This window comes from Lytechinus variegatus, chromosome 6 (genome assembly GCF_018143015.1).
Source record: "Lytechinus variegatus isolate NC3 chromosome 6, Lvar_3.0, whole genome shotgun sequence".
Taxonomy (NCBI): Eukaryota; Metazoa; Echinodermata; class Echinoidea; order Temnopleuroida; family Toxopneustidae; genus Lytechinus; species Lytechinus variegatus.
In genome coordinates, this window is record NC_054745.1 from 5,999,351 (window position 1) to 6,021,601 (window position 22,251).

The following is a 22,251-nucleotide window of genomic DNA, read 5'->3' on the forward strand; positions in this document are numbered from 1 at the left end:
TTTTAAACTCCATTTTTACACAAAATCATCCTTACCGGGGGGGGGGGGGTCCCACACCCTCTCCCCCTCGATCGCTTCGGTATCTCACGCTGTCAAAAATATTGTGCCCCCTTCGGGATTTTGCCCCCCCCCCCCAAAAACTGAAAGTGTTCCGGCGCGCCTGCACGTGACAGATCACACAGTTACCACGTTTAGTTAGACTTTATCCATAATCTCAAGTTCAAGTTCAAGTTATTCTTGTTATATATATATTTACATTTAGGGGGCGTAGGATAGATAAAAAAAGATATATAACGTATTTATGTCGTCCAGCGTATAAATATCGCCCAGTGTATATTTGTACATTGTAAAAGAAAAACATTGTAAAATGAGTTACGAGTCAAAAACTGGTATCATGGTTTTTTCGAAAATATCTACTGAATCACAGCATTTGATTGTTTACCAAGTTGCAAATTTTAATCACACTCATCCTTGGTGGCCTATGGCCCACAAGCTAAGCTTCTTAATAGGTCACCACGTTTCATTTCCATCTTGTCTCATGGGTGTTACTACAGAGTCAGAAAAAATGTCCCACTTTTGTAAAGTTGAATTGTTTAAAATATGAATATTTAATCATTAGTTTCATGATATGTTTTGATAGAGGTATCCTCCAAGTACATTCAGGTACCATTTTCCTTTGATCCCGTGCACGCATGTCTGAACATCGGACAATCTTTAGAAGACTGCCAGATCTCACTTGCGCCAAGTAACTGGGTGATGAATAAAACATTGCTTTAGACAAAGACAGACAGACAGTCTGGCATGCTCACACACACACACACACACCCTCACAACACACATGGTAAAAAACTTGTTTCATAATTTTCTCTTTTCTGATTAAGCATTGATTTTTAGCAAGATCGCTGAATGTTTAAGTGGCAATTCCCGACAATCTTTCCCCTTAAAACACATTCACTACCACCATCATATCATCACCATCATCCTCATTGTCATCATCTTGATCTTGATCTTCATCATCATCATCATCAAGTGCACATAAATCCAATATGCTGGTTATGTCTTTTGTTGGTTAAGAATGTGTACTTTTGCTACTGTAAATAGAGGCTCAAGTGACTGCTGCCAAATCAGGCAAGCATTTTTATAGGCAAGTGCAACAAATGCACAGACATCCATTGTAAATGTTCATTGTTAACCAACAAAGACATAACCAGCATATTGGATTTATGTGCACTTGATGATGATGGAGATCAAGATCAAGATGATGACAATGAGGATGATGATGATATGATTGTGGTAGTGAATGTGTTTTAAGGGAAAGATTGTCGGGAATTGCCACTTAAACAATCAGCGATGTTGCTAAAAATCAATGCTTAATCAAAAAAGAGAAAATTATGAAACAAGTTTTTTTACCATGTGTGTTGTGTGTGTGTGTGTGAGCATGCCAGTCTGTCTGTCTGTCTTTGTCTAAAGCAATGTTTTATTCATCACCCAGTTACTTGGCGCAAGTGAGATCTGACAGTCTTCTAAAGATTGTCCGATGTTCAGTCATGCGTACACGGGATCAAATGAAAATGGTACCTGAATGTACTTGAAGGATACCTCTATCAAGACATACCATAAAAATAATGATTAAATATTCATATTTTAAACAATTCAACTTTACAAAAGTGGGACATTTTTTCTGACTCACTCTGTATAATGTTCCATAAAACGTAGCACGTGTATTATGTATATTATTCTGTAATTATTCACTTTTGTTCTTTGCTATTTACTTGTATCGCAATGATTTGGGTATTTGTTGAAAAACCATCATAACTTTGATGGTTTATGGATGCAATATGAATCGTGGACATACGGGTAATCAAGTATCACTGATAATTCTTAGGTCACATGATCAAGGTCAAAAGCCATTAGGATCAATGAATTTATTATTGCATCGTTATATGGATGGTATGTTTTTGTGAATAATCATTTTATATTAGTTTTCAAAGTCAGCACTGCTGCTATATTGAATTGTATGGTTACACTTCGTTAATCCGAAGGTTCTTGATTCCGAATGTTCGTAATTCCGCAACACGTAAATTGCCTATACCTCGATGTTCATTAATCCAAAAACGTAAAAGGGTTCGTTAATCCGAACATTTGTGGCGTTATGCCGAAGGTTCGATAATCCGAAAAGGAAATAAGGTTCGATGTTCCGAAGGTCCGTTAGTCCGAAAACGAATAAGGTTCATTGTTCCGAAGGTTCGTTATTCCGAAAACCAAGTAACGTTGGTTAATCATTACGTTTTCGGAATAACAAATCTTCGGAATTACAAACCTCATTTCGTTTTTGGACTCACGAACCTTCGGAATTACGAACCTTCGGAAATACGAATCTTCGGACATACGAACCTTCGGAATATCCGAACCTTCGGAAATACGAACCTTCGGAATTACGAATGTATGCGGAATTGCATGATGGATTTGAAACTGCCAGAAGCGCTTCACTCGTTATGTACATGTATCATATTCCTAAAAGATTCTTAACATTCTGTTCAAACGTACACAAAGGCAACGACTAGAAACATTTTGCTCCTCATTCAAATACCAATGCAATTCGGCTTTATTGAAATATACTCATCAAAAAATCCAAAATCTAACAATGTGAGCTCACAATAAAAACATTAATATGAAAGATAAAATAACTACAAAACATGCAATGATCATGATAAAATACATTACAAAAGGAAAACGTGTTCCAAAGTACATTAACATTGTCTTAGACATGATACACCGAGTAATACACCAAATTACGATGATCATGATAAAATACATTACAAAAGGAAAACGTGTTCCAAAATACATTAAAGAGAAATTCCAGTAGTTGCAGGAAACACTGATTTCACGAGAGCGTCTGTAAAACTAGGCTTAACTGTCAGTATATCATCGAGGATCTAGATCTGGTACAGTTACATAAACTGAACTTTGTGAAATCTTGAAATCTATGCTGAATAATGTTTGCACTGAACATCACCAACACAGATAGGCACACGTGGGACAGTGTATTATTATTGCTGGAATAAAGACCCGACGGAAGTGACTGAATCCGCGCTTATGTTGCTTATTTCTCAGCAATTACACAATTTCTTCCAGAATCCTTTGGCACATATTTTTTATTCATACAAACAGACACTTGGGTGGTCATTATATTAGACTCTGTAAAAAGTCATTTTGAGATGGTTACCAAAACTGGAATTTATCTTTAACATTGTCTTAGACATGATACACCGAGTAATACACCAAATTACGATTTTTTTTGGTTTTATTTCGTCATGTGTTAATTACCACGTTTTTGTGAGAAAATGAAATTCATGGAACGAACATATACGAGTCATATCTAATAGAATATCAAGGAATATTGGTGTCATCAGCAAACTGCGCCATTTCTTGCCACAGTATATTTTGATTTTACTGTACAACTCAATGATTTTGCCTTATCTAATGTATTGTAACACTGTCTGGGCGAACACATGTCCCACCAGGCTGATTGGATTGTTCAAATTGCAAAAGAAGATTGTTAGAATATGTTGCATGTCTGATTTTAATGCTCCCTCAAAACCACTTTAAAAAAAAATAATTTCCTAAATGTATATCAATTGAATCAATATTGTGTAGCATTAATGATTTTCAAACATAAACAAAATAAAGTGCCATATAATCTTGCCTCAATGATCAAAAGTAAGATATCGATGCACAGTTATAACACTAGAAATCCTGAAAATTATTATGTTGAAGAATGTAAAAATGCAGCAGCACCTTCCTTTTCTTTTAAATTCAAAGGACCTTGCATTTGGAATTCTCTTCCCCGTAACATCAAACAGATCTCAAATTTAAATTCCTTCAAATCCAAGTTGAAAAACGTTTTTTTCAACCATCAAACATCTCAATTTAATTCATCAAATCATATTTCCTAATTATTATAAGTTTATTTTATCAGTACAAGCCTTGAATTTTTTATTTTACTGTCTATAGGGACTGCCTCGACAGAACATTTGCTTTGTTCTTTTGCAGCTTGCCATTTAATGTTCATTTTTTATATACATGTACTGTAATTATCCTTATACAATCTTAGCCCTTTTTAAAAATCTTACTTGCATCTTGCTATGTGTCTTTGTTTCCTTGTTTTTTTTTATGTATTTTTGATGTTTTGTTTGTATGCTCAATGTATTTTAATGGTCATGAATAAACAAATAAATGAAATGAAATGAAATATTTTCAATTCTCTGTTTCAAATACGAATCACTCTTCGGGTTCTCCAAGAAAATGGCGACATCGCTGCCGCTAAAGCGTACATTGTTTATTCATTTATTTATTAAAACATCTTTATACAGGATGACATGTTCAGATAAAATACAACGTTTTTCAACTCGATCCTGTTACATTGAAAATTTCAAATAACAATCAAAATGTATACAAATTTAATTAAAGTTAAAATAGCGGGTATACTTAATTTACAATAAAAGATGCACAAAAATAGAAAAAGCAGGAAGTTAGAGAGATGGAAGATAGAGAGAGTGTGGTTAAGTATACGGCAGAAGTAGAGAGAGAGAGGGGGGTGCAACTACATAAAACATAATTAACTACACAATAAAAAATTATGGATGAAAAAATCAGTCTACTGCCAATTCAAAACTACTTGTTTCTGTACGACCACCTCTTGAAATGTAGGAGGTTTGAAATATTCTGGAGTCTATTTGGCAAGGAGTTCCATGTCTTTACTGCACTATATTTAAATGATTGCTTGAAACTTTCAATATTTGGCTTAAGCCCCCTTTCACAATTGACGTACGACCATTTGCGACCTTTTGGTCGTGCGACAGGCTGCAACAGGCATCAATCGCTAGTCATCTCATAAGATCGCACAGATGCTTTTGAAGTTGCAACAGCTGTCGTACAACAGAAACAACTAGTAAACCCCGTTGCACGAGTAAATCGCATGTGCTCTTATTGTGCTCGTGCGATTACATGCGAGTTTTGCACGAGGGATTGCGAGTGGAACGGTGGCATAAATGCGAATGAAACGGTAGTGCAATGTTGTAATCCATTGCGATCGGTCTTGCAACAGTCTTACGCCCCATATTATTATCGCACCCAGTCGCAAGACAGGTCTCTGTACATGTAGGTCGCTAGCACATGTGCAAGTGATGTGCGACCTCCAATCGAGTAAATGCGACTACTTAGTGGTGCCACCTATCGCATCAAGTCGTACAACGTTCAACAACATCCGCACGATGATCGCCCGACCGATGGTACGACCCAGGATACGGCCTGATGCGAGTGAATCGATCGTATTTGATTGCGTTCGGATTTTGAACATGTTCAAAGTTCAGTTGTGACCAGTCACGACCACCTCGAGTTCGTGCGACCGTTTACAACGAATGCGAGTTCTTGCAAGACACCAAGAGATCGATCGTGCAACAACAAGAAAAACTGTTGCAGGCGGTCATAAACTGGTCGGACGTCAATTGTGAAAGGGGCTGAACGGTCGCATAAATGCGAATGCAACGGTAGTGGAATGTTGTAAGCCTTAATTTCGATCGGTCTTGCAACAGTCTAATATAATAGCACCCAGTCGCAAGACTGATCTCGTTAGGTCTCTAGCACATGTTCAAGTGTTGTACAACCTCCAGTTCTCTAAATGCGACTAATTAGTTGTGCCACCTCTCGCACCAAGTCGTATAACGTTGAACAACACTCACACGATGATAGCCCGACCGATGGTACGACCTGATGCGAGTGAATCAGTCGTATTTAATCGCGTTTGGATTTTGAACATGTTCAAAGTTCAGATGCGACCAGTCACGACCACCTCCGACCACCTCGAGCTCGTGCGATCGTCTACAACGACTGCGAGTGCTCGCAAGACACCAAGAGATCGATCGTGCAACGACAAGAAAGAACTGTTGCAGGCGGTCGTAAACAGGTCGTACGTCAATTGTGAAAGGGGCTTTAGGTAATACAGCATTGAATGAATCAGCATAACGTGTATACATTCCATGTCTATCAATAAATAGTTCAATATCATTCAAGTGTCTAAAGGCCACCGCACACCTTACGACCCGACTGGCTTGCGACTGAGTGAGGGGTATGAATCGCAAGGTAGCCATTAGACCAAAAGCTTCAGTCTCTGTTTTGTTGGTTGTTCAGCTGAACTCCGTTGACTTCACTCACCAAATATAGAGACCGAAGTTCTAGCGCGATCTGTACAGGGGACTCAATGGCCATATGATCATGTACTTAAGATCGGATAAAACGGGGAAGTGAATTTGCGCGACAGCCGAGGTAAGTCACTATTTTTGTTTCTTTTAACTTCAATTTCTCCGTTATTTGCAATTAATGCCAAGAGGGAATATAAATTTGCATTTTGGTCGCGTTAATTTTCAAAAATTTTATTAATTTAAGACAAAATTTGAAGAGCCCCGACGGGGGGATTTTGCATTGCAAGTCCCCTAATGGTGGCTGCTCGATAGCGAGCCGTCTGTGTACGAGGAGAAATTGGAAAAAAAAATGTTTAAAAAACTCCTCGAAACAGACGCTGCCAGCTGTCTAGTTAGCCATAAGCCTCGACACCACACACCTTGCGATCCGATCTGCGACTCACGCATGCGCTTTTTGCCTTTTGACATAGCAACTGAGAAAGTGCGCTTACTACTGCGTTTGCGCGTTGTTTATCATATACTCGTCGTGAAACTCTGCTGTCTGATTGGCTGGAAGCTGGATTGAACATGCGATCCAATCATAAGGATTCGACATGTCAAATCCTTGCGATTTTCCTTGCGACTTGTCTCTGACCGGTCTGCGACTCTCAAGCTGACAAGAGTTGTGACGTCACGTCTCCCCTCACTCAGTCGCAAGCCTGTCGTAGACCAGTTGGGTCGTGCAGTGGCCTTAAGGCTGTTTGGTGGAAGGAAGGTCGGAGAGGTGCCCGTCTGGACAGAGTTACTCGTACCATGGACCTATCACACATAATAATAATACATGTAGGTCCATGCTCGTACTTTCCTCCGACCAAGACACTCAAGGGGCCCGTAACACAAAACTTAGCATTGATCGTAGAACATTTTTCTACGATTGATTCCATTGACTATAATATACAATCAATCGTGAAAATCAAGCGTACGATCAATCGCTGACCTTTTATGTTACGGGACCCTGGTGATTTCAACAGGTATTCGATGACGTTAACTTAATATTACAATTTATATTCATTTTAAACTCATTCGTAATGCAAGAAAATGCAATTAAATGATAAATTTAAACCCGATTCAATTTTTCAGTTCTTAAACTACAGAAGAATGTTTACAAGTAGGAACCAGTGACATACAAATAATTGCAAAACGCATTAACATTATGAAATACTACCACACGGGTTTGTTACTTGTTCTTGTTTTTATAGCGATAAATGCAATTAAGAATCAATTCATGTAAAATTGATGGCAAACAAACGTTATTTCAAGGTGCGTTCAAAATAGGTATTCACATATGCACAATGTAATACAGTTGACATTGGGTTATTAATTAAATTCATTTAACAATAACTTACGATAAAATAAGTAAGCCTGCACATTATTCTAATTGCTAAAGCGGCATTTAACAAAAAATATATATTTGCAATTGATGGCAAATTTTTGTTGCGATTTTAGGCAGTATATATCACTTTTAACTAATGCAAATGAATTAAGAGGCAGGCCAGGGACCAATCTTAAAAAGAGATACGATTGAACCAATCGATCGAACCTCTATAATAGAAATCCATCCATACCATTTTTTTCTACAGGAAATTTGCACAATGTCCTTTGTAAACAAAAGGAAGCACGGTGAATTTTCAAGAAAACAATGAATGCATGAATATACCTCATAGTTAGACAATATTTTGAACAAACATGCAAAATAGATGTTGACGTTGCTGGCTGTCCATAATTGTGAGTGATCGGATCAGTCGTAATTATTTGCAAGACGGGGCCAAGCAATAAATTGAGAATTGCAATGAATTCAAAAAAAGTAATTTCAGTAACTAAAAAATGTTTGCAATCGATGTTTGCGTTTTGCAATGCCTCATAAGTCTACCACTGCTTTCACTTGATGCACCACACCATGTATGTAATGATATAAAGTCTTAGTTGGTTGGTATTTAACAAACCTGTTTGTACCCATCGATGTCTTATGTTTTCTTCAGGAAATTTGCACGGTGTCCCTTGCAGGCAAAGAGAAACAGACTGCATTTCCAATAAAAGGATGCAGTTTAGATGTTGACATTCCTGGCTTTCCATAGTTGTGGTTGATCAGATCATATGCAACCTTTTGTAAGACAGGATCATGGTGACCCTATCTAGTGCTAACGATATATTCCTTCGAATATGACTGAAAATATAAAGGCCTGGTCACACCGCCCGAGCGTTGTTGGAGCGGTCGTGGAGCGGAGAGAAAAATATCATCACCGCTCGCTACCGTTCACCATTGTCGATTTCATTTTTTTTTTCGATTTTAGTTTTCGATTTGTTCCCAATTTTGTGAGCAAAATTCGACCTCTTTCCCTCTCGCTCCACGACCGCTCCAACAACGCTCGGGCGGTGTGACCATGCCTTAAGACCGTGTTCCCGTATTGCGTTCAATTGTTTCTAGACACAACAAAGTAAGTCCCCCTTAAACAAACATCAATAATTTCCCAACCAATGCGAGTTTTTACATGAGCGTGTACGTAATTTTATAAGCTATCCTCTGAATAAATGTTGTGGACTTATTTTGCGTCATGCTTCAGTGAGAACCGTCAGAAGGCAAAAATGTCACTTTTCAAAAGTCTCAAGCCAAAAATCATGACTTTGATTCCATTTTACTGGAACTAATTCCATATTCTCATCATGGAAAATAGTCAGAAGGCTTGTAAAAGGTACTTTCTAAAGTACGATACAACTTTTTCGGCTAAATTTCACGGTTGAATAAACACAAGTCCAAAATTGCAATAATTGGATTTTTTACACATTTATATCAGTAAGAATGAAAGAATACGATGACACTTATTTTGGGGCGGGGTATCTTCAACAATATTCATCGTTTCACGGTTCAATGAACATTTAATAAAAACAAAAAATACGATTTTCAATATCATAGGCAAGTATTGTTTCATTTTGGTAACTGAAAATGATCTTTTCTCAACTTTTTCGTTGTGTTCACGACCATTTAACATGCTTCAATGATTCAAAGGCGTTTAATTAAAATTTACGCTTGAATGAACATGTGGAATGTGATGCTCTCCTTTTTACGTTATTGTAAAAAAAGCAATTCGTAACTATGGATATCTGTTGAAAACCTCCTTGCATAGTTCATTTGATTTGATTGTTATGAAAATCCCGATGTTTAATGCATCAGTGAGCACACAATATTCGAAATTATGCAAATGAGAAGAAAGTTCAAAGCCTTGGCCCTATTCTGTGCCGTGCTGAATGGTTATTTTGGTGTGCGCGCCTCTTGGATAGTGTTACTCTGAAGCCATGTGCGAAGTTTCATGAAATGACTCTTGGCAGAAGTAGCAAAAACCGTCCATGAAACAAACCCTCATTTCGTATTTGTGAAAATGTTGACTTCTTACATTATGGGTGCATATGTTTAAGAATAAGTAACCCCTCATTCAATATGGTGGAACTTTTTTTTCAAGGCTGTCTTTAGCAATGTCATTTGGCAGTAATGTTTATCAACCTAAGGGCAGAATTCTGTGCAAAAATGAAATCGATATGTTTATTCATGGATGAGTGAGCACGCATCAAAGTGGGAAAATTGGTATTTTCAATGTCACAGACTCATTTTAAAGAGTAATAAAGTGAATGTTGAGGGCAAATTCGGTTTCAAATGTTTTTGTTTTATCATCCATCATTTCTATCACCACACAATTTCCGAACTTAAAACATTTTCATGGTTGAGCGAGCACATTCGGAAACTTAGGAATGAATACTCTTTATACGGCATAAATGTATTCTTTTTGTAACAATTTCTCATGATCAGTTTAATTCATGGGCAAATTAGTGGTGGACCCAGAATTTTAAAATGGAGGAGGGGCCAATAATCGGGGGAGCCACCAACATTTTCAAATTTTAACATGATCTAGCAAGTTGTAAAGGATACTACCATAACCCCCTATGATGATACGTCACAATACAGGGGCCGCGGAACAGTTTTCAAAGTGGGGGGGGGGGGCTGAGCCAAAAGTGGGAGGGTGGGGACTGACCATGCAAAAAATCACAATCGTATGGTAATTTTTTACATTTTTGTACATGCTTTTTGGAAAAAGTTGGGAGGGGGCTGAACCCCCTCCCCCGCTTCCGCGGCCCCTGCAATACAATGTGCTCACTCAATCATGAACATACGATAGGAAAATTGTGTTTGGAGTGGCTAAATGATGGATAGTAAACCAGTATAACACCTTAAAATTCACCTAAAAACAAATTTTGTCCAACATTGTATTTGCACAATCTGAAACACGACTCTTGTGACTTTCAAAAATGGTTATTTTTCATTCAATCTTTGAATACTCATGCATGACTCAATTGATCAATCTCATATTTCCCCGGGAGTTGCGTAATGAGTGTAGAAAAATACCTACGAAATATCATATCTCAAAATAATTCGGTTCAAAAGTTACAGCAATTTGATTTAGGGGGGACTTACCTTTTTGTTGTGTATATAATAACTGGTTCCTGCTTTGTCTCGAATGGTATGCGAACCATTCACGTTTTGTCTACGATGAATTCGATTGCCACGACTGACTACAATTACTCCACGATGACGTAAGCCGTTTAAATCGGGGCGCAAATCATGACAGTTGGAACTAAGTCTTAATTTAACAAATAGCTTTATGAAACACCCGGAAAGGATCCGTAACATAATAGCCATACTCGGTATGTACCAAAGCCCCCCCCCCCTCACAAAATTAAATAATAAATCTTACTTTCTTTTCTCTTTCGTTTTCTCTTTTCTATATTTCTTTCTGTCTTTCTTTCTACCAATCGTTAAAAATATATGTTACTTGCTAATACATCACGGACATCAACAACGGGTGTGTTTCCGGTCATAATAATGACGATGGTGATGATGATGGTGATGATGATGATGATGTTCTCGTTGGTGATCGTGATGGTGATGATTATTTTTGTTCCATGCTAATACATAACGGCCATCAACGGGTAAATGTATAGCTGTGTAGCTGTGTTTCCCGATGGTGGTGATAATGGTGATGATGAAGATGGTGATGATGATAATGATTATAATGATGGTGATGGTGGTGGTGATTACATGAGGATGTTGATGACGACGACGACGATGATGATGATGATAATGATGATGATGGTACGGGTGATGTTCGCCGGTTCAGATTATCTGAATAAGCCTCTCCCAATCTTTGCTAACGAATGCAAGGATGGTCTACCCTCCACTCTGTATCACGGTTGATACTCAAGCCGATTTTGGCAATGACCTCTTGTCTGCTCCATGGCATTTCCACAACCGGAGTCGAGTTCCCACCAAGTCCCAGCTGAAAGTGGCTATCGGTCTTTTCAATCCAATACGATTCGAATCTTGATGTGCCGCACCGAAACGAGAGAGGATCAGACCTTTTGTTTTGGCTCCACACGAGGTCTTTCATCATATGTATGGTAGCGTATCGAATGGCAGAGCCATTGCATATTCCTGCAGTTTGGAAAATAGTCAACAAAATTTACTATCAGACTGGAAGATTTTAGTAGCTTTTAATTTTAAATGCTGATTTGTTATCATAACAAGTTTTATAAAATGGCCCCTTTTCTTATGGAAAGCCAACTTGTTCATGAATGCGTGTACTGACGTCAGGATTTAATGACGTAGCAAGCAGATCGGTACGTATTGAAGTTGATAACGTCTTGATGTCGTAACGTATAAAAAAAATTATTACGTATTGCAATTAATGACGTCATGATTCCGTTATTATTGTTATAATTATCATCACTATCAAAATTACGACTTCTATTAGTAGAAACAGTACTATTACGATAATATGCTTTTCCTTTGCTGTATCACTTACCAAAAATGGCATACCAGTCACTTTCGAGTTTGATTGATATAAATGAGTTAATTCCTCGGATTTTGAATGACAGTCTTGTTTTTCCACCAAGGGGGCGGAACGCGTCGTAGAATAGCTTGCCTATTGGACGATGCATGTTCCAGTTTACTCGGCAAGCTGGAAAACAACAGAGAGAGAAAGAAAGAGGGAATAAAACACTTATTTAACCACGCGATATATTAATGGATGATTTTCCAAGAGAACCTAACAAAGATTAAGGCACCACTCAAACGTCAAAATCTATCAAATACACATCATACAATGCAACGTGATCGCGCCGATAGGAAATGTTGTACTGCAATTCAGAACACTTTCAAAAACCTTGAAAATGCATCGTCAATGGCCCTTTGTGACAAAAGCCAAATAAGAAGCCTTTGTCAGAAACTGTTGATTTAAAACGGCAGTTTCGTTATGTACTCTGAAGAAAAGACAGATTTTCAATGTTTTATTAGCTGCGAAACTAATGTTATCGTTCATCAAATTAAGAAAAAGACATCTCAGATGCAATTTCCATTTGTAGGATATTTTCAATACACTTTGCTGTATTCTTGATTTTGTTCTGCATCGAAGAAACGGAAACTCCCTAAGACGAAAATCAAAACCCGCGGCCTTGCATGTCTTTGCACGCACGGACATCACAGCCTGCACGCATTGATGACGCAGTTAGGCGTTCTGCGGCTCAGCGTATTTTAGCAGACGCTTTCGGCAGCACAACAACTCCTTTGAAATGCCCATCGAATCACAGTGGACAGCTTAGAAGTCATCTAAAAGTCACGTCGTCTTTATATTTAGACGGGACGAAAAATTGCAAATGTGTCGTTGTTACAGGACGACGGAGTCCAGGAAGACACTGTTTTGAGTCAACTATTTTCGAAAAAGGCTGCGAAGTGATAGCTAAAATGTCCTATTGACTGATAAAAACAATACGTCCTGAAAAACCGATAGGTTCAATCATATTTTTTTTATCATTGTCATAAAATGACGCTTTTCCCACCCTATTCGGCATTATCAAAGACCTTATATGATTACCCATAGATTTAATAGTTCTTACATTGGCAGTATTGTCCAACATGATCCCCTGCACACAGGCATCGATAAACACCGCCCTCTACGATGCGGGTCCCTCCATTTAGGCATGGGTCTAGATACAAACGAAAGACAGGCGAGGGGTTTCATTATAATACGTATTTGTTTCGACTGAAGACTACTGAATGATTATGCAAGGTGTCTTAAAAAATAAAGATAATTAATGAAACAAAATATAACTGAAATAAATTTGTGGTAATTGAAATACAAAACTGATTCATAAAATACTTAGAATTCATTTTTTTTCTTCAAGTAAGTTCCAAGGGATATTAATAGAAAAGTGGGATTCTTGCAGCAATAATTATATACGATTTTGATCATTCATAATTTGCTTTTTTGTCACCCCCCCCCCGATAGTTTTGTGAATAATACTGGAAATTGAATTTGCATAAATGTACACTGTGGCCTGAAATTTGTGATATGTAGTTATATACATTCTATTATGTCTGTCTGTACTATATACAGACTATTATGTCAATTTTATTATTACTACAATGTGTTTGAAAATATGTATACATTGAAAACACAAATACCGGGAGATTTTATTTTCAGTTGAATTATCATTCACATTAAGGACACAATTGGTATGTCTGGCTATATCATGTATGACATAAAACACTTAATTTCACCGAAATGGCCTTAAGTCATCTAATCCATTTTTAAATCAACTATTTGAATTGTAAGGGATATAGACAATAATATTGTAAATAATGTGATATGTTTCAAGAAACTTGATCTCTTAAATAGAAGAGTAATAAGCCAAACATGTGGATGGAGCAGACATGGCGTATGGGGATAAATTTCTTTTTTTTAATGCAAGCGAGCGAAGCATAAAAAAATGAATATCAAATATTAATTTATATACTAAGGAAAATAATATCATATCACACCTTCTATTTCTTTATATAAGTCATAACGATTATGGTGGGGGCGGGGGGGGGTCCAACCCCAAACAACATTCTGTACTCAGGACTGTACTGAGACTGAGCCAAAAGCAAGACAGATCACGAGAACGCCACGGTCAATCCAACCCCCCCCCCCTTGCTTTACGATACCTGGTGTTACACATGTTGTCATTCGCATTGCAGTTGAAACGTAAGGCAAGGCGATACCAAGGTTTGAAAGTTGAGATGGTTTGAGCTCTTGTAGAGTATGCGTCAGCCTTGGGTGCCATTCGTCGTCTTCTCTCTCCTTTCCGCACACGATCCTCAAAGAATTCGAGATACTTTGGACACCTTTCAAAATAAGATGGTAAGGACAACAGGGTTCTATGCACATATTGATGGTCAGTTGAGTGAGACTGATAGGTCAAGTCACATTTCTGGCGCATATTCCAGTCAGAAATAACTCGGTTCTAGTAAGATATGACTGGAAAATAGTCAAATGTGACTAGAATAGCAGTTGCACCCAGCTGACCCAATTAACTAGTCACGTTGACTGATTTGTTTTGGGAGTGAAGGGAAAGGAATAGAAAAGGGGAAAAGAGCTGGAGAGGCGACTAGGCAGAAAAATAAGGGATATGAAGGCATGATACAAGATATATAAACATAATTGAAATAGCACAAGCATGTAACCATGGTTACGATGCGAATAGTTATTATTGGATCATGTCTAAAAATTGTTACTTAACAGACATGATTATGAAAACCATATAGGGTTAGTCAATTGTAGGCAGATATCATATTTTTGTATTGTGTTTAAAGCCTGAGCAGATGTGGACAGTGACTTTCTTATATTTCAGAAAGATCATTCCATATTTAACGTCTTATATTCCGAATATTATGATAAAAGATAATATTTCTGTATTGTTATACATACATTTTGTTTGTAGAGCGAGTACCAATGGTATGGACATTTGAAATAGGTACACAAAGCTCACCAAATTTAGAAAAAAAGTTTGAGAATGTATATTTTTGAAGTTTGCTGATTTCTTGGACTTTCAGCAGCTCATGTGAATATAACAACAAAATCAACGTGTATAAACGGCACATTGTTAGCAGCAGTAATGATACGCATGATTTTAATTTGAAGAAAACATATTTTTGACGTGGATTTGGGTACGTGTTTGCCCTAACTATTTAATAATACACTTCTTGGAAGAAAAAAAAAATCAAACGATATAGATAGATAGATAGATAGATATAGATTATGATAGTTTCAATTTCGTTTATATGATAGTTCCAGCTTAATCTACTATTAGCGATAACTCCCACACACTTTGTTGTTTCAATTCAGGGACTAATGTTTTATTCAGTTTAACCCGTTAATGGTCAAAGTTAATATGCCTAGAGGAGTTTCAACTTAAGATATAATTACATCTTTTACAGTTGAATGTAAGCTTTATTTGCACTAAACCACTGACAAACATTTGATAATTCAGTGTTCGCAATATTACACAATTAAGAGTTCTATTACAATATATGTTTGTATCATCAGCATATATGACAAGAGAAAGAAGTTGTGATGAACGATATAAGTCAATGTAAAAAGAATGGGCACAATGAGTTATTGTGTGGTCGAAATAAGTCTGCAAAAAGTACCAATGTAGATAAATTACTGGTTAATGACAACGGTATGAACAGAATGATAGTAGATGACTATGGAATTGCTTCTGAATATAATAATTTTTTTACTGGTATAGGGCCAAGTCCATGAAGTCTGAGAAACAAAATACCTCTAAGTGGTACTGACTGTACGGCATATTTAGGACCTAAATTATGTAAATCTTTCTTTTGGACGCCAGTGACGAAAGCTGAAATTGAGAAACACCTCCTAGCCATAGATGTGAAAAAGGCATGTGGGGTAGATGATATACCAAGTCGGTTAATTAGAGTTAAAAGGGGAATTATCGGTGCTCCGTTATGTTATGTTTTAAATTTATCTCTCCAAGAAGGTAAATTCCCAAGTGCATTAAAAATTGCTAAGTAACACCGATTCATAAAAAAGATTCCAGGAAACTATAGACCCATTTCTGTATTACCTATATTGGCAAAAATATTTGAGAAAATCGTTAATGATAGGTTGATGAGATTTCTAGAAGGTAACAATGTACTGCAAAAACACCAATATGGCTTCACGAAGAAATATAATACAAAATTATCAGTTGTCAATTTATGTAATGCCCTCCTGAAATCATTAGATGGAGGGAAAATAACGTTAGGAGTTTTTATTGATTTCCAAAAGCCATTTGACACCACATAATTTTTTTACTGGTATAGGGCCAAGTCCATGAAGTCTGAGAAACAAAATACCTCTAAGTGGTACTGACTGTACGGCATATTTAGGACCTAAATTATGTAAATCTTTCTTTTGGACGCCAGTGACGAAAGCTGAAATTGAGAAACACCTCCTAGCCATAGATGTGAAAAAGGCATGTGGGGTAGATGATATACCAAGTCGGTTAATTAGAGTTAAAAGGGGAATTATCGGTGCTCCGTTATGTTATGTTTTAAATTTATCTCTCCAAGAAGGTAAATTCCCAAGTGCATTAAAAATTGCTAAGTAACACCGATTCATAAAAAAGATTCCAGGAAACTATAGACCCATTTCTGTATTACCTATATTGGCAAAAATATTTGAGAAAATCGTTAATGATAGGTTGATGAGATTTCTAGAAGGTAACAATGTACTGCAAAAACACCAATATGGCTTCACGAAGAAATATAATACAAAATTATCAGTTGTCAATTTATGTAATGCCCTCCTGAAATCATTAGATGGAGGGAAAATAACGTTAGGAGTTTTTATTGATTTCCAAAAGCCATTTGACACCATCAACCATGATATTCTTATTAAAAAAAATATCTCATTATGGAATACGCGGAATTGCGCTCCAATGGTTTTTGGATTATTTGAGCAACAGGTCTCAGTTTGTTAAATACAAAGACATCATGTCTCCGCACGTGAAAATTTATTGTGGTGTTCCACAGGGATCTGTTCTTGGTCCAACTCTCTTTCTTATATATATAAATGATTTGCCAAACTCAACATCCTTTTTTAACTTCAGGTTATTCGCAGATGACTCAATTTTTTTTCCACACCTTTGAGGCTGGAGAGACTGATATCAATATGAATGAAGTAAATGTGGAGTTGAATAAGGTGCAACAATGGTGCTATTCCAACAAAGTTACAATCAATCTTAGTAAATCTAATTATATGATAATTAAGAGCAAAAGGCGATTAGTAAATGTAACAGGTACCCTTGATATAGCAGGGACCACACTTTTTGAGGTGAATGATGTATCTTTTGTTGGACTGCAAATTGATAAGCACCTCACGTGGGACGCGCATATAAAAATTGTAAACAGAATAAGCCCCTCAAAAGTAGGTATCTTGTTCAGACTCAGGCACTTTGTTCCAAGAAGTATTTTGTTATTGTTATATAAGGCACTTATACAACCACACCTGTCATATGGCATCGAGGTGTGGGGGAGCACCTATAAGACCAATTTAAATTGTATTTTCCTGGCCCAAAAAATGGCAATGAGAGCTATAACCTTTAGCCCAAGAGGTGCCCACTCTGATCCCCTGTTCAAAGCATTGAATATTTTGAATGTATATAAAATTCACTTCCTCTCTATTTCAACATTCGTCTATGATTTATTGCATGGTATGTTACCACACTCTCAAATTGAGTACTGTCAGATTATAGACCATAAATATGCTACAAGGAGTAAAGATGCTGATCAACTATATCTCCCAATATGCAGAACCACACAGGGCCAGTTTTCAATTACTTTCATCGGATCAAAAATTTGTAATTTTATACCAAATTTTTAATACCAAATTATATAAAGGAAAAAAGATCAAAGAACACTTTCAGAAAGGAATTATTTGCTTACCTAAATACAACGAACCCTCTAATTTAATTCTGACAAGAGAATAGGAAATATTTCAATAGAATAAAGAGTATTCTATATAAATCTCTAATTCAAATTATATGTTTTATATAACGTGGTGATTTTTCAAACAACATTTATAGCATTATTCACTGTTCACACGTATTTCTTTTATGTAAAATATCAAAGATTTGAAGGAATCAGTCTCGACTAGCACTTGTGCTACCTTCTGGTTCCTTCTTAACAACAACATTCAACCATATACGTATCTTTTTGTTTTATGTTTTATATAACGTGGTGATTTTTCAAACAACATTTATAGCATTATTCACTGTTCACACGTATTTCTTTTATGTAAAATATCAAAGATTTGAAGGAATCAGTCTCGACTAGCACTTGTGCTACCTTCTGGTTCCTTCTTAACAACAACATTCAACCATATACGTATCTTTTTGTTCAATCATCAATATTGGAAACTGTGACTAGGATCTTAAAACTTGTTAAAACATTTGTTTTAGGTTTATAAATGCATGTCACATTTTATGTATTCAGATTTATCGTTTTTATTCTCATTTTATCCTTTATAATGTTAGCAATTACATCTGTATACTAGAATAGTTACGTTTGTGCTGTGATGTTAACACATTGTTATCGTTATTGATATTGTTGTTAAGTAAATAAATAAACTCAACTCAAGTATTGACTCTTGGGGCACCCCAAATCTTCTTGCTAATTGACATTAAAAAATCTCACCAAAACAACCCAATATATTCAGCCTAGATCCAAATTAATTATACTTGCCCTGTCCTTCAATAATATATATCTGTAAAGCGCTTAGAGACGTCGATGCGGAATATTATTATTAATATTGCTGTCAATCTGAATATTTTTCATAGTGAAATAAGTATAAACAAACAAGGAAATATACCATTGATTTCTTACCGATAATGCAGGATAGAAAGCAGAATAGTTGAGCTCGTGACATGATCATGACGATTGAGTCTATTTTGAAGAAAAAGTTATCCTCATATCTGCATCAGGTTATATATGTATATATTTATAAGGTCATACGATATAAACAGCGTAAGACCCAGGTGGGTGATAAGAATGACTTTAAAATCGACTGATGATCATTTCTTGTGGTAAATGGTATATACCAAAATCTTCATTGTTGGTGGTTTAGCGCGTAAGAAAGGATCGCCTGTCGTAAACGGCCCCCAGGGTTTCCAGGTGGATGTTTCATAAAGCTATTCGAAAGTTAAGAGCGACTTTAAGAAATGCTGGTGAACCATTCATCGCGGTTAACCAGCGCCAATGATAATACCATTTACCACAAGAAAGGATCACCAGTCGCTCTTAAAATCGCTACAGCTATATGAAACGGCCCCCGGGTTAAGAAAAAACAACGTGATCAATTATAGATGTTTTTTTCTTGAAGGTTGTTCCATAATCACGTTTCTCTACTTTCACATCTCAGGCGCAGTATAAAGGCCAAAAGTGGACGTGGGTCAGTAGTCCACCAATACTCACGTTCGGTTGAATTGTTTGTTACAACAATATTCGAAAATCTACCATTTACGCATCCCATAAACGTCCGTAGTGATCAGCGTTATTGCTCATAAAATGGAATTATTTTACGAAGTTTACACGGTAAAAGCAAGGCGCAGAGGGAAATATAAAAAAATATAAAGTGTGTGTGTTTTTGAGCTTGGCCTAATTTTCCCCTGATAGTTACTGAAAATGGAAAGTTAGAATTTTAAGACCGAAGCCCCCTCCCCCTTCACTCATCCCCGACGATTTGTTTCAAAGACTCGTTCCGCATCGTTACGTGAATGTAGATGATTTCTTAAAGCCTGACAAACAAATATATATATATATATATATATATATATATATATATATATTGTTCAAAACCCACCTACACCCGACAAACAACTGACAAAGGAAATTATAATTTTGTCGCAGGGGCCTAGTCACAACTGGCAGGCAAAAGATATTGCTGATTCACAAAAATGATTGAATATGACTGACGATCTAACACTAATTCTAGAAAGGGTACCTTCTGGACTTCTTTTTTCCAACTTGGAAAGATATATCGCCACTATGAAACTTTATTTTTACTGGCAGAAGAATTAGGGCCATTTTACTCTCTCAAGTGATCTTCTTCTTTCCTTGGTTGGCAACCAGTCAGGATTTACTATTTTGCCACAGCTTTTGTTCATTTTCAGTAGCTTATTATATATTTTTTCCATTCCTTTTTTCCTTCTCTCTCTTTTAATTCTTTTTTCTTTTTTTGTCTTCCATTTCTTTTCTGTTATTTTCGTTGTCTTTTTTTTTCTCCTTTTTTCATGTTATTTTTTTTTCTTTTCTTTTTGTCTTCTCTTTTCTTTTTTTCTTTGATGAATTTGATCCAAGTAGTCTTAATGAATGCTAATTTATGTTTTAAATGAGCCGGTCGAGGAAGTTCACAGCAGATCCAGCCCCCCCCCCCCCCCACCCCTTTCCGACGTCCTCACTCACGCCCACACAAGACACAACTCCCTGATGTAACCGCGCCACCACTGACCATCCACCGCTGACCAGGCCGCGAAGTTATTTTTCCTGCCGCAGTCCCGGACGCAAATGTGAGTATTTAATTGGTAGTGAAAAGCTTGGTTATGTCAAGATGGCACCAACCAAGAAGGGAGAATTCAAGATAAAATGTGACATCGACAGTGCAGAGATGCCAACCAGTACGATTTTATCGTATTTAGTACGATAAAACAAGTAAAATACGACAGTACGATTTTTGCCATCAAAAATACGATTTCTCATTAACCCTTTTTTTACTATCTGTCACGTGACCACTGTCAGTGGTCACGTGACAGATAGTAAAAAAGGGTTAATGGAATTGAAAATATGGGAAAAAATCAAAAGCATAACAAAAAGATGAAACAAAGTGACCATTATAGTGTGTCAGCGTTGATGGATATACAGTATTCTCCTTTAGTACCATTATTTCTCTTTTTTATCAAAACTAACTTTTAATTGTCAAGTATATAGGTGAAAGAACTATATAGGTAAAAGAAGTCTTTATTGTAAACACACATTTTTTTGGGGGGGGGACTAAGTTGTTTAAGAGCATCCAAGATAATATTCATAATTGTATGACCTTAAATTTAGATCAGCGTTGTCACATTCGAGACCTTGATTTTTTTTTCTCGGGGAGGGGGTAGTTGGGGGGAGTAAGCAAACGGATATTTTTTCTCCTTTCCTTCTTTCTTTTTTTCTACCTTTTCTTTTGTTTCTTCCTTTCCTTTTCTTTTTCTGTTCTCATGGTCCTCTCCTAATGACTCTCTCTCTTATATGGTTCCCATGGTACCAGCTGCACTTAATTGGTGCAGATGAATACGATCTGGTTATTTAACCGTCCTTTGTCTTAAAGGAGAATGAAACCATTGGAACAAGATAGCTTGTGTGAAAACAGAAAAATCAAAGAAACAGATCAACGAAAGTTTGAGAAAAATCGGACAAATAATGAGAAAGTTATGAGCATTTGAATATTGCGATCACTAATGATATGGAGATAGCGAATTGGCAATGCGACAAAGATGTGTGATGTCACTTGTGAACATCTCTCCCCATTACTTTAGTATATATTTCACTAGAATTGCCTCTTTTATCACATCTATCTATAAATCATGTATTCTGTCTACATGAATGCATGTAATACATATTTTTTAAGAATACATCATGGATAAAGAGTTTGTATCATCATAAGAAAATGCAAAAAGAGACATTTTGAGGGTATTTTATAGTCCACCAAAGGGAAAGTTGTTCATCAGTGACATCACACATCCTTGTCGCATTGCCAATGTGAGGATCTCCATAGCATTAGTAATTGCAATATTCAAATGCTCATAACTTTCTCACTATTTGTCCGATTTTGCTCAAACTTTCTTTATTCTTATTCTTTGATTTTTCTGTTTCTACACAAGCCTATTTGTTCCAAAGGTATCATTCCCCTTTAAGTTTGATCTTGTGTCTTTTATCCTCTAATTTCCTTAACGAATTTCAAGCATTATTCTTTCTTTTTTCTTTTTTAATCAATGTTTAGAATTCATTTCATTATGTATGTTTATATTATACTCTTTGTATCTCTCTACATGTATTGTTTTGTATTTTTATGACGGAAATAAAAACAAACACAAACAATGACTG

General features: G+C 36.5%; 1 protein-coding gene across 1 annotated transcript; it reads right to left on the reverse strand.

Moving 5' to 3' along the window:
* Positions 1–11,315: 11,315 nt before the first annotated feature.
* Positions 11,316–14,491, reverse strand: LOC121416757. Its single transcript, XM_041610213.1, has 4 exons — positions 14,269–14,491; positions 13,179–13,268; positions 12,089–12,244; positions 11,316–11,718 (listed from the first exon to the last, which is right to left on the reverse strand). Exons 1-4 carry the CDS (start codon positions 14,489–14,491, stop codon positions 11,435–11,437), a joined length of 753 nt encoding a protein of 250 aa, XP_041466147.1. The 3' UTR covers positions 11,316–11,434.
* Positions 14,492–22,251: the final 7,760 nt, after the last annotated feature.

Coding starts and splice junctions, on each gene's coding strand:
- LOC121416757 (XM_041610213.1), bottom strand. CDS start 14,491: ATGTGCATAGAACCCTGTTGTCCTTACCATCTTATTTTGAAAGGTGTC. Junction 13,269..14,268: donor GACAACATGTGTAACACCAG/GTATCGTAAAGC, acceptor GTTTGTATCTAG/ACCCATGCCTAAATGGAGGG. Junction 12,245..13,178: donor TGTTGGACAATACTGCCAAT/GTAAGAACTATT, acceptor GTTGTTTTCCAG/CTTGCCGAGTAAACTGGAAC.